Source organism: Rattus norvegicus, chromosome 3 (assembly GCF_021556685.1).
Source record: "Rattus norvegicus strain SHRSP/BbbUtx chromosome 3, alternate assembly SHRSP_T2T, whole genome shotgun sequence".
NCBI classification, from domain to species: Eukaryota; Metazoa; Chordata; class Mammalia; order Rodentia; family Muridae; genus Rattus; species Rattus norvegicus.
The window spans coordinates 115,751,129-115,765,220 of NC_141536.1; the positions used below are offsets into that span (position 1 = coordinate 115,751,129).

General features: G+C 47.5%; 1 protein-coding gene across 1 annotated transcript in view; it reads left to right on the plus strand.

The window, feature by feature from the left end:
- Mertk (MER proto-oncogene, tyrosine kinase) overlaps positions 1-14,092 on the plus strand; it is a 105,865-nt gene that overhangs the window by 77,791 nt on the left and 13,982 nt on the right. The window contains 5 exon segments of the mRNA NM_022943.1: positions 2,105-2,190; positions 3,649-3,744; positions 4,484-4,564; positions 6,870-6,962; positions 8,381-8,499. Of these exon segments, the coding sequence (NP_075232.1) occupies positions 2,105-2,190; positions 3,649-3,744; positions 4,484-4,564; positions 6,870-6,962; positions 8,381-8,499 (475 nt within the window).

A 14,092-nucleotide genomic window follows, 5' to 3' on the forward strand; every position in this document is an offset into this window, starting at 1 on the left:
TGTGACAGATGATAGTGCCTCTCTGGCTGGGCTTCCTACCTTGTCCTATTTTATGCAAGCCCACAAGTCAGGTGGCTTCCCTGCTTAGACCAGTTCTTGCCAAGTCAGCAACAGTAAGAGAAAGCCCTGTGATGGGCTCTTTTCCAGACGAGAGCTCCAATAGGATACACTGTGCAAACTGGGCAGTCTCTACTGAGAGCATTAAAATTAAGATCAATTTATTTATTGCGTGTCTATGATATGTGCACATAAGTACACATGTATAAACACCTGTACTTTTCTGTGTATACCTATCTGGAGACCAGAGGTAAACATCAAGTGTTTTCTTATGTTGCTCGCAACTGTTTTAAATTTAAAAAAAAAAATTTTTTTAGCTGTGTGCACGTGCGTATAAGCGCACATGTGTGGCCATGCCATGATACACATAAGGAGGTCAGAAGACAACTTGCGAAAATTAATTCTCTTCTACCACATGAGGGTTCCAGAGAGTAAACTCAAGTTCTCATTGTTGGCAACAAGGACCTTTATCCACTGAACCATCCCATGGCCTCCTCCAGTGTATTTCTGAGATAAGCTCTCATTAAAGCCAGGCCTTACCATTTGGCCAGACTGGCTGACTAGTTATCTGGGTAACTTGTCTTTCTTTTCTCCTCCAGCTCTGGAAGTACAAGCACCACACTCAGCTCTTATGTGGATCTGAGGGTCAGAACTCACATCCTCATGCCAGCACATCAAGCACTTTACCACTGAACCATCTCCCTAACACCCAGATATTTTTTAAGGCATACCCCAAACATCCAGAAGCAGAAAATATCAACTACTAAATGGTTCAAATTAGAACCTTGATTCCTCTGCTAAGTTTTCACATTTTCTGTAATTATCAGGTCTTTTCTTTTTTAATTCGAACCTTCCAATTTAAAACCCTCTTTCCTTTTCCAGCATCGATCGACTCTGTCGCTTTAGGCCAGCCTTTCAGTGCTGCCCAGCTTCCTAGCTCTTATCCATCCCATTGGTCTCCAAGCTCCTTACCAAGTCTAACTGCTGTGAGCCCGAGTTAAGATTATGTTCAGCTGGAGAGATGGCTCAGAGGTTAAGAGCACCAACTGCTCTTCCAGAGGTCCTGAGTTCAATTCCCAGCAACCACATGGTGGCTCACAACCATCTCTAATGGGATTCAAAGCCCTCTTCCAATGTGTCTGAGGACAGCTATGGTATACTAATACTAAATAAATAATAGAGTTTTTTTTTCTTTTTTCTTTTTTCTTTTTTCGGACCCAACCCAGGGCCTTGCGCTTTCTAGGCAAGCGCTCTACCACTGAGCTAAATCCCCAACCCCAATAATAGAGCTTTTAAAAAGAATATTATGTTCTGTCACACTTGAGATGTTGAGTCAGGGCAGAGGGATGGCTCTACAGTTAAGATCACTTGCTACTCTTGCCAAGGATGTGGGTTCGGTTCCAAACACCAATCAGGTAGCTCACAACAACCTGTGACTCCCTCCCCCGGGGCCCTTATGCCCTCCTCTGGCCTCCTCAGAGATATACACTTATTTAAAAAAAACAAAAAAACAAAAAAACTAGACCTTAAGCAAAAGCTTGGGTGGGGCTGGAGTGATAGTGTTCATGCAGGCAAAACACTCATACACATGAAAATAAGCAAATCCCCCTTTTAAAGAAGTATCACTTATTCTTTGTTCCTAAGATATATATGTGTGTGTGTATAATCATGGTCATGACAGACAAGCACATTCACCATTGGTACCCAGTCCTTCCTGATACCTGAGCAGTGTTTAGCTATTACCATGTAGTCCTAAAATAGATTTAAGGAAAGCAATCTATTCATCCCATTGGGATTTTTCTAAAGAGACTTCCCTCCAACCTCACTCTACGCCCCCTCACCCTCCCCACTCCCACCCTGGATCCTAGGAATCAAACCCAGGGCTTTCCACCTGCTGTACTATTGTTCCACCACCAAGCTACATCCCCCACGGGAAATGTTCTGGCTGCAGGAGAGCCCTTTGTATTTGGTGACAACACCATATGACCCTGTGTCACACAGTTCCAATGCCCCGTCTTTATGGTTGAATGTCTTTTTTTTTGTGCAGGGGTGCATTCTCCGAGGAGGACTCCCAATTAGTTGTAAATTACAGAGCAAAGAAGTCCTTCTGTCGGCGAGCCATCGAGCTTACCTGTGAGTTGACCTTCCTTTCACTTTTTGGCAAAAGTTAAAATAGTGGAGACCCAAGAGATGAGAATGGAAAAAAAACGTACATGTATCTATTTTTCTGACATATATACACATATGCATACACACACACACACACACACACACACACACACCACACACACACACACACACCACACACACACACACACACACGCATGGGTTTTGTTTTTGTTTTCTGAGACAGGGTCTTGCTATGTAGTCCCAGCTGGCCTCAGACCCATGATCTTCCTGCCTCAGCCTCCTAAGTACTGAGTTTACTGGAGTTAAGAAATGAATTGAGGATTCACAGCCTCATGAAACACTGAGGAAAAGAAGAACCTTGTGGCTGATGGGAAATGGGGCAGAGGTCAGAGGTTTCAAGGAAGCAACCAAGCAGTGGATTTATCATCCCGCCTCTCCTCCTATTGTCCTGGCCACTCACTCCAAGTTATACTGGCAGGATTGGATTTGGCTGAGTGGGATGAGGGGTTCTGGTTGTAGGGAGGGCAAACAGAAGTTCCTAAGCAATTTTAGAAGCAACACGAGAAGAATGCAAACATCGTCCAGTCCATGCTTCTGGAAGTCTAGCTTAGCAAAACTAAACTAAACAAAAGAAACCAAATAGAACAGAGCCAGGTTTCTGTGAATCGAAACATATTTGATGCACAGCAAGCAGCATTAACTACTTTTCTAACACACATTTAACCTTTTGATGTCTCTGTTCTTGCATTTAAAAATTATTCATTTAGACCATTTTCCCTTTCTTGGGGAACAAACTGGGAAATTTTTTTTTTTTCTAGGAGGGAACATCTCCCTTCCATGGCTCTTCCCTTTAAAAGGCTGCTCATGCCCCAGCCGTAGATCAGGGTGAGCCATCTTCCAGCTGGTCATTAAATGGGCCTCTCTCTAGTGCCGCATGTCTGTTGCATTCATTAAGATATACCACGTCCTTGCTATAGACAACCTTATTCTCCAGTCCCCTGAAGTCCCAACGGAGCCTGATGTCTTAAAATGAGGTGCCACATACCACATGTACGAGGACAGTTTATTCTCTGGATATCTCCTATGCTCCATTTATCTTCTTCCCTGGCTGGCCTGGGAGGGTAGGAGACATGTCCCCACAGCTCTTCTCTATACCACAAATAGGCCTGTAGACTCCACCAGCACGCGCTCATTGATGTTACCCTAACCCCTCTCTGTGTGAATCTCAGTGCAGACAGTGAGTGCTAACGTGAAAAGGGAAGTCTGGGTCTCCTTTGTATAGCTATTTGTAGATGGTCTCGCCTTGAAGGATCAATACTATTCCCCCCCAATTGCAGTAGAACGAGTACACAGTTGGGCAAGTGTGTAACCGTAACACAGGACGTTCTATATGCGCCTGCTTCCGTTCCCTGGAAGGAAGCCCACGGCTGATTCTCTCTCACACGGTTACTCCTTTCACAGTGCAAAGCCTGGGGGTGAGCGAGGAGCTGCAAAACAAGCTAGAAGATGTTGTGGTTGACAGAAATCTTCTAATTCTTGGGAAAGTTCTGGGCGAAGGTAAGCTGCCTTAAAGTCATTCTTTCAAGGTTTGAGACAAAGAGCAGTTGAGGATTTTTTTTAAATGTGTATTTTTTGAATAAAATATCAATTTTATGACTTGGAGTTATAATCCAAAGAACTCTTGGAGCTAAGAATGAAGGAGGAGAATTTTGAAACTTAGATCTGACGCGTGTGAGAGGCATCTGCAGTCCCTGGAACAGAGCTTCAGAAATATGAATGCCCTTCCTTTATTGCAAAGGACAGGATTCATTGATTATTACTATTATTTATTATCTATTAATTGGCATTGTATTTACTTTAAGATACTGATCTTCAGCTGATGAAAGTATATACTTAAATTTCATTAGCATGAATGATAGTGTTATTAAATGTGTGCTTTAGCCTGGGAATGTAGTTCAGTGGTAGAGTGTTTCCCAAACATGTACGAAGTCCTGAGTTCTGTCTTTAGCACTTGGGTGGTGAAAAATACTGTTTTGTGATCTTTGGTACTATTTCCCATGTTTTCCTGTAAGTATCTTGCGTCTGATACAATGGCTGGTGAAGTGACAAGCTAAGTAAAGTCTGAACTATTCAAACTCACACTGCCAATGTACATGCCTGGTATGCAGGTGTAAGAGGTCTGAGCAGGCTCTGCCTGATGTCTGTGGATGGCTTGCTCCAGGACCACACACATCTGCAGTTCTGTGGCCAGGAGAGCCTCTATATGGCTCTGCATAGATATTGCTTCTCTTCACAGGAGAGTTTGGGTCTGTAATGGAAGGAAATCTGAAGCAGGAAGATGGGACTTCTCAGAAGGTGGCAGTGAAGACCATGAAGTGTGAGTTCCTGGCATGGGACCTGTTCTTCCGGGCTGGACAGTTACCTCAATGTCAGATGCTCCTTGTAGAACAGTTGGTTATGCTCTATTCTCGGTCACCGATGGTCAGTCGGTGTGGCAATCAATGTGGGAGCATGGTTACCAGCAGAAGATACAGGATTTCTCTGTATACACGTGCATTGTATACTCTTCATGCTCAAAACAATGGTTGTCACTCCCACCAACTCTCTTTATGCCCTTCACCCCCACCCCCATTACCAAGTACAGCTCATGATCCTGAAGTGAGGCATGAATCCTAGAGGCAGAGGGGTCTAGTGTTAGCGTCTGACCCCCATGGGGCCACTTGCAGACTAGCTCCCACATGACTTACATCACCCTGGCTATCAAAGACTGAAAGAACAGCCTCTGGCTTCAGAATCTCCCTGTAGTTCAGGCCCAGAGCACTCACCTAAGTGTGCACAAGGCCAGGGTTCAATCTCAAGCCCTGTGGAACATAAAATCAAAACCAGGTCATTTCAAAGAGAGCTTGTTAGACTCTTAACCAAGAGCCCTTGATATTGTGACCAAAGATTGATGTCGTCCACAGGGTGACACAGTCGCTCAGAGTGCTCTTTTTCTGATGATGTAGTGAAATAAAGATATGTTTCACACGTACTAAGAAAAAGAAAGACTCCTGAGAGCCCACTGGCCTGGGGTTGGTCCTTGGGGAGGAGTTCGCAGACAGACCTCCATCCCCACCTCCTGTTGGGTTCCCTGGTGCTCTGTAACTAAGGCAACAGAGAGGATGTAGTGACAGCTATGCTGTAAATGTAATGCTTTTAATACTTTTTCTAAGTTTCTGTGCTGGAATGAATAAATATATAGCAAACCACTAGAATAGTCCAGACCTGGGTAGGAACCCTCAAAGGCCATTTTAGTCACTAGCTACACCCTGCTCAAGAAATCCCTTAAGACAGGTCTGGACTTGTGTTTCGTCTGTTTTTAATTATAGTGAGATTGGCGTTTTATTTAACCAGTGGCGTTTAGCACCTTCATGTTGTCAGGCGCTGTCCTCACCGTCCAGTCTTAAACGTCCTATCTCTTCAAACTGAAACTCTCCCTTCCCCACTCTCCTCCCCGACCCAGGAAGTATCCCTGACACTCTCTGTCCAGCTTTGTCACTCTAGGCACTGCCTAAAAGTGCAATCAAACAGGGTTTATTCTCTTGGGACTGGCTTGTTTCAGGTAGCACAATATTGATTTCTATTTAAAATTTCATTTACTTATTTGTGTGTGTGTGTGTGTGTGTGTGTGTGTGTGTGTGTGTGTGTGTGTGTGTGTGTGCTAGCCGTAGCACATGTGCAGAGACCAGAGAACAACTTGTGGGCATCTGTTGTCTTTTTCTACCTTGTGGGTTCCCAGGGCTCAAATTCAGGTCATCAAGCTTTTGGGGCAAGTGCTTTTATCCACTAAGCTGTCTGGATGGGCCAATGCTAAATTGTAATACTGATATTGGTTACATTTCAAAATTTTGCTGTGAAAGTCCACCCAGTTCCCAGGCCTGATTGAATATCTGGGCCCAAACCTGTAGCAAGGGAGAGGCAAAGGTAACTGGGCCAGACCAATTGGAAATCACTTTGGATTTGGGGAGAATATTTTTTTCCTTACTAAAATTAAATCAACACTTTAAAGACCAGTTTTAGGCTGACAGAACAACTGATCAGAAAGACCCTAAGTTCCCCATCCCCTCGACCACAACTTCTCTTTCAGACTGTAAGCAGCCATCTTTGATTAGTCTATTGTACATCTGGTGGGCTCACATTCATATATCACCAACAGAAGTTCTTTGATTTCACTCCTGCCCAATGTTGGTCTAGTATAGTTCTATGGTGTTTGACAAATGCACAAATGATGTATATCCCCCATATGGTATCACGCAGAACAGTTGCATGGACCTAAAAAATAATCCCTCGGGTTTCACCACTGGCTTCTCTTCACCCAACCCCCAAACACTGACAAGTGCTCCTTCCTGTCTGTATAGTTAGGAAGTTTCTATTTTTGTTTGAAAGGGAGGATTTGTTTGTTTGCTTGCTTGCTTTTAGAGACAAGGTCTTGTTCTGTAGTCCAGGCTGGCCCCTTGAGTTCTCCTTCCTCAACTTCCCCACAGTGCTTTCCCCGTGAAGCCCAGAGTAGTTTTTAGCTTTACTAGACGAAAGTGTTGTTCCTGTCCCCACCCCTGTTGGTCACACCTTGCGTTGCTGTTGCTGGCCCTTTCCCTTGAATGGAGTACAGTGATCACACCTTGAATCTTCATCTGCTCCTCTAGTGGACAACTTTTCTCTACGGGAGATCGAGGAGTTTCTCAGCGAAGCAGCGTGCATGAAAGACTTCAATCACCCAAACGTCATCCGGCTTCTAGGTACCTCAGGGAGATGCCAGGCGGGGAGGGGCTTTGCTGACCCACTGTGTGCCTGAAGGGAAAAAGTTCCGGTGTAGAGAGGTTCATACCAAAATTTACAACACTGGCTTTATTGCACTTTCCGAGGCTGAGAGTAAAACTGGGTTTGTATTTCCTGGGCGCTGATGGAGTTAGCACAGTGTGCTAAGTCAAAGACACGAGGGAGCCACTCATGATAGCCTTTGTTGAGTGGAGGTTGTCTGTGAACTGAAAACCAGTGAAGTTAAGTTATAAACAATGAATCTCTCTAAATAATCTTTGAGAAATAATTTATGAACCAACTTGTAAGTGATAGCGCATTGACTATTTCATAGACACGACTGAATGTAATTCGGCTTTATATAAATATCTCTGTGAAAAAAATTCTACAGACATGAGTACCAGAGCATGATGTGCAAGGGACACTATCCTGAGATAAACGATCTGGAAATAGTGACCTCTTTCTTCCCTGCCTTCTGCCTTAATCCATAATGAAATTTTGAGCAACCTTTCAAGATTCTATATGGTTGATGCTGCAAAGAGGTCTGAAAGCTAAGGTTTGGGTAAAATCTCGTGTCAAAGAAATAGCTATTGTTTGAAGTTAGTGGCTTTAGCAGACTAAGAGAGACAGCCAACTTTGCTTGACACATTACACTTTGCAAGCCTAGCATTGGGTGACAGGCTCCTTCTAGAATTCCATGCTAACACATTGCAACTTCAATCACTGAAAGTTTAGAAAGAGAGGTTTAGCCAATAGGCCCTCAAAAGTGTTTTAATAACATTAAACATCTGGTTGCAGTAGGCTTTTTTCATAGATGTGTTTAGCTACTTTGTCCTCAGGTTCTCTGAGGTCTCCACCCCTCAGTCATTCAACCTAACAAAAACAGAACACAGATTCCTTGACTTCTTGTCTGTTCTTGTGACAGGTTGATTTATGAGAACAAACACTAGCCAGAAAGAAAGAAAGAGAGAGAGAGAGAGAGAGAGAGAGAGAGAGAGAGAGAGAGAGAGAGAAATGAATGAATGGGGGAGGGAGGTAAGAAGGGGGAGAGGGAGAGGGAGAGGGAGAGGGAGAGAGAGAGAGAGAGAGAGAGAGAGAGAGAGAGAGAAATGAATGAATGGGGGAGGGAGGTAAGAGGGGGAGGGGGAGAGGGAGAGAGAGAGAGAGAGAGGGAGAGAGAGAGAGAGAGAGAGAGAGAGAGAGAGAGAGAGAGAGAGAGAGAAGTTATATAGCTGGCAAGTGTTGCATATCCTAGAATCCACTGTGAGAGTCCCAAGCCTTTCATTTTTCACCTCTTGGCCTGTTAGCACATGGCTTCAATTGGCCAGTGGGCCTCCAGGGTTTTATGTGTTCATACCTAACAAGGACTCTTTGTAACTGATCCTGTTTTCAATTTCAGGCGTGTGTATAGAACTGAGCTCTCAAGGCATCCCGAAGCCCATGGTGATTTTACCCTTCATGAAATACGGAGACCTCCACACCTTCCTGCTATATTCCCGGATAGAATCAGTACCGAAGGTAACAGGCTGCTTGTGTGGCCTCTCAACTGTTTCTGAAGCTTTTATGACAACTGGGAAAACTCCAGTGTCCCTGAAAATGCAGAGAAGGACACTGGCCTTTGTTTAGAGTTCATTATACACTCAGGGGTTAAACTATGGTCTCCATCCTCTCTATGGCAGGCCTATGAGTGAGTGTCTGTCCCTGCTCATGGTGGGAGGAAGCCAACTGGTCCCACAGTATTGGTCCAAAGTCTCCTTGGCTGCTGTCAATGGAGTGTTTACTCACCTCGGGCTGGTAAAGGCAGCTCTCCTAAGGAGTCCTGTTTTGTTCATTTGAGATTAGTTTATATTATTAGCCCAGGCTAGCCTCCTGAATGCAGGAATGACAACCTTACGCTCGTCATACCCAGATCTCCTAAGGTACATTTTCAGAGCCCATGTTGGAGTCATGGGTTTGAGCCTTTGAAATGTGAGATATTTACTTGAAATATATCTTCTCTGACCCTTATTAAGATGGGTGGCAGGGGATATGGCGAGGTGAGGATCCAGCAATCCTTGCACCCTGTTACTCCTTGCGTTGGCTTACGCCATGAGAACTACACAGCCCTGTCAATTCAGGTGATAGCCTGAGAGCCCATGGTGGGTCACCTCAGAGATTTAGGAGCATGAATGTAAAGGCTTGTCTCTTTTTGGTCAGTTTTTACTGTGGACTTCAAATATTGTAGATTTGGGGACCCTACGCTGGAGACATGGCTGTCGGCCTCCTTATGAAGTAAGCATGGCGTTGTCCCCCCCTCTGTCCGTAGGCAGAGCGACTGGAGCCTATGAGCAGGAGCTGTCATCTGTGTCCATGGCATGCTCAATCTGGTCCCTGTCCCTTTCCATCAGGTCACTTCCCTATCTAAGGTGGTAGCACCCTAGATCCTGCAGGGCACCCACAAAGGGAAAATATGGGACTGACGCTCTCAGGAATCACCCTAGATTCAGACAGAATTTACTGTGGGCCAAGAATATCCCCTGTCATTGCTGCCAAAAAAAATGCAGGTTGTAGGAAGACACTGGACCCATCAGTTGATACCTGAGCATCCTCTAACACAGCTGCCTCTGTCCCCTTAGCTGCCACCAACAGCAGAGCTCTGGGGAATGTAACTAAAGACAAGTGGTTTAAGCTTTTCTTTTATGTTTCATGCTTTGGCAATCGTGCCTGAGAACTCTTTACTAACTCCTTGTTTAAATTGCCTTTTTCCTGCTGCTTTCCAACAAAATGTTGAGTTTTATAGGACATATTTGAGTATTCAGTCCATTTTGAGTCAGTTTTTATAGGAGGTCTGAAATTTAGTTTAAGGTTTCTTCGGTTTATCACCACCACCACCACCACCACCACCACCACCACCACCATCATCATCATCATCATCATTTTGTTGGCCAGGATTTCATGTAGCCCAGGCTGCCTCCTAACTCACTGTATAGCTAAGGATGGCCTTTAGGCTTCTGATCTTCATGTCTCTGTCTCTAGCTCTGGAGTTCTGGGTGACAGGTGTGTGCCACTATGCCCTGCTTCTCTGGCACTGGGGAGTGAGCCCGGGACTTGGTGTGCTTTATAAGCACTCTGCCAGCTAAGCTACATCCTGACCCTGAGGATCTTTTGATCGGTTGGTTTTGCAAATGATTGGTCATTTATGAGATGGCTACCTTTAATCTGCTAAATTGCTTTCGCACCTCTATCAAAACCGTGTCTGGCTGTGCACTGCAGGTTTATTAACTCACCCTCCCCTGCTCCTTTCTTCCCCACGCCACCCCTAACGTGTACTTCAATAGTTCTACTTCAGCTGGCAAAGGTTCTGCTGTAATCTTTTGTCCTTTTAAACAAAATAACAAGTAAGGCAAGCAAGCACGCAGTATTTTCTTGACTCATCATTTCCACTTGCAGAAGTATCAGGGCGTCCTCGGTGGCAGAGAATGACTCCTCAGTGTTGCAGAGATGTAAAAGGAGTGTATTTTTACATCTTGTTATTCTGTAGCCCGAGATAAAGATGGGAGACACAGCGTTCATGGAGTAGCTGGGACACGGAGCTTTTATTCAGGCAGCTTTCTGTGCAGTCAGTCCCCTGGGCATAAAGACCTTTTGTTCCAAACTAAGATTAAGTCTCCAGGCTTGTCAGTGAACTTCTGAACAGGGCCTGGGTTCTGGCTCCAAGTGTCACTGTCCTCAGCAGAGACAGTGTCCCTGGAGTGTGCAAGGCAGACAGGCAGATGATCAGCACCAACCTCAGCTCTCACAGAGGATGCAGCTGGGATGACATAGGCATTTGGAGAAGGGAGGAATTCTGACTGGAGAAGCTTGAATAGTCCATGGTGGCAGGAATAAAAACAAGAGAGAAGGAAGCATGCAGTCGGGATGAAAGCAAAAGATCAGAGAGCACATGCATTGTAGGAACCTCAAGTTTTCTCCAAAACCAATTGTAGGGACCTTGGGGCAAAAGCAAAGCAGGGGAGGATCAATAGGGAAGAACTACAGCAAGGAGGACGGACAGGGAGGAGCTACAGCAGTGAGGACGGACAGGGAGGATCCACAGCAGGGAAGGATGGACAGGGAGGAGCCACAGCAGTGAGGATGGACAGGGAGGAGCCACAGCAAAGGAGGAAGGACAGGGAGGAGCCACAGCAGGGAAGGACAGACAGGGAGGAGCCACAGCAGGGAAGGACAGACAGGGAGGAGCCACAGCAGGGAAGGACAGACAGGGAGGAGCCACAGCAGGGGAGGGTGGACAGGGAGGAGCCACAGCAGGGAAGGACAGACAAGGAGGAGCCACAGCAGGGAGGACGGACAGGGAGGAGCCACAGCAGAGGAGGATGGACAGGGAGGAGTCACAGCAGTGAAGGACAGACAGGGAGGAGCCACAGCAGTGAAGGACAGACAGGGAGGAGCCACAGCAGTGAGGATGGACAGGGAGGAGCCACAGCAGGGAGGACGGACAGGGAGGAGCCACAGCAGGGAGGATGGACAGGGAGGAGCCACAGCAGAGGAGGATGGACAGGGAGGAGTCACAGCAGTGAAGGACAGACAGGGAGGAGCCACAGCAGTGAGGACGGACAGGGAGGAGCCACAGCAGTGAGGATGGACATGGAGGAGCCACAGCAGTGAGGACGGACAGGGAGGAGCCACAGCAGTGAAGGACAGACAGAGAGGAGCCACAGCAGTGAGGATGGACAGGGAGGAGCCACAGCAGGGAGGATGGACAGGGAGGAGCCACAGCAGGGAAGGACAGACAGGGAGGAGCCACAGCAGGGAAGGACAGACAGGGAGGAGCCACAGCAGGGAAGGACAGACAGGGAGGAGCCACAGCAGGGAAGGATGGACAGGGAGGAGCCACAGCAGGGAAGGACAGACAGGGAGGAGCCACAGCAGGGAAGGATGGACAGGGAGGAGCCACAGCAGTGAGGACGGACAGGGAGGAGCCACAGCAGGGAGGACGGACAGGGAGGAGCCACAGCAGGGAAGGATGGACAGGGAGGAGCCACAGCAGGGAGGACGGACAGGGAGGAGCCACAGCAGTGAGGATGGACAGGGAGGAGCCACAGCAGGGAAGGACAGACAGGGAGGAGCCACAGCAGGGAAGGACAGACAAGGAGGAGCCACAGCAGGGAGGACGGACAGGGAGGAGCCACAGCAGAGGAGGATGGACAGGGAGGAGTCACAGCAGTGAAGGACAGACAGGGAGGAGCCACAGCAGTGAAGGACAGACAGGGAGGAGCCACAGCAGTGAGGATGGACAGGGAGGAGCCACAGCAGGGAGGACGGACAGGGAGGAGCCACAGCAGGGAGGATGGACAGGGAGGAGCCACAGCAGAGGAGGATGGACAGGGAGGAGTCACAGCAGTGAAGGACAGACAGGGAGGAGCCACAGCAGTGAGGACGGACAGGGAGGAGCCACAGCAGTGAGGATGGACATGGAGGAGCCACAGCAGTGAGGACGGACAGGGAGGAGCCACAGCAGTGAAGGACAGACAGGGAGGAGCCACAGCAGTGAGGATGGACAGGGAGGAGCCACAGCAGGGAGGATGGACAGGGAGGAGCCACAGCAGGGAAGGACGGACAGGGAGGAGCCACAGCAGGGAGGATGGACAGGGGTACTAAGGCACCCTGCAGTTGCCCTTGGATCTGTAGGAAGGAACTTGACTTTACTAGCATGTCAAACCAAAAACAACTCAACATCACCTTCAAAAAGAAGATAGAGGGGTTGGGGATTTGGCTCAGTGGTAGAGCGCTTGCCTAGGAAGCGCAAGGCCCTGGGTTCGGTCCCCAGCTCCGAAAAAAAAGAACCAAAAAAAAAAAAAAAAAAAAAAAGAAGATAGAGAGTGGGGTCTGGTGTCCCAGGCCTGTGATCCCAACCACTGAGGAGGCTGAAGCAGGGGGATCATAAGCAGGAGGGCAGCCCGGGATACAGTCAGAGGTCACATTGCTCCTCAGGGGATGTGTTCTGGCTGCAGCATAAGGTGCCTGGCATCACCTCGCCCTTGGACTTTCCATCCGTGCCGGTACTGCACGCGGTACTGCACATGGCATAAGGTGGCTGCTCTAAGTGTCCTGTGCTAGCATCCAGAGACGAAGGGGAGAAGTCAGTCCTTTACCTCTCCTGGGTCTGTTTTTCTCCACCTGCTGTGTCTGTCTGTATCCACACCCCTCCCCTATCCCTTTTCTTAGAACAGCACGTTCTTTGCAATAACTTTATCGAGATACTACACTGTTCTCCCATTTAAGGTGCTGAGAAGGGGGCGAGGGAGAGCTCAGTAAACAAAGATGCCTGCCACTGAGTCTAAGACCTGAGTTTGCTCCCCAGGGACCACATGAAAGAATACATAGGCCCCAAAATAATTAAATGTAATTTAAAAAAAAGTTTAAGGGTTCCAAGAGAGGAAAGAGAAAGAGCTACAGTGAGAGTTGGTTGTGAGGATGGTGACTAAGACCTCCAAGTAATGCAAAATATTTTAACACAATCAGGAACAGGTCCATCTGATGCATTCCCCTCCAAGATTCTTGGGGCTATAAAATGCTGTCCGTGAGGGCTAGAGCCACAGCAGGTAGAGTACTTGTTGGAAGCATTTGGAACCCTGGCTTCTGCCTCCGGTCCTGCAAACACCAGACGTGGTGGCACACTCCTGCTGTCCCCAGAGGTGTGGTGGCACAAGATGTCCTCGGGTGCCCATCCCAACCCTTCACTTCGTTTAAGGCAGGATCTCTTGTTCTCTGTTGAGGGCCACAGGCTAGCTGTCTTGAGAGCTTCTGATGATCCTCCTGTCTCAGGGCCCTCCTTTCTGAGCACCCAGACTTCAGCCGCTGCTATCTTACCCGGTCTTATATGGGCCCTGGGGATTCAAACCTAAGTGTTCACCCTGTACCCCCCACACACGGTTCCCACTGAGCCATCTCTGCAGCGCTCAACTGCCGATTCTATTTCATCAGTGGCTGTGTGCACACCTGCCCTCTTACTAGGCCAGTCTAATTAGAGCGTCTTTAGCAAGTCTAAGTCTTTTAGCTGTGTTCATCTTCGGGTTGAGGATATTCTGAGTTCCCTGGATTTCCCGTGGAATTTTAGAACTAACTTGTTACA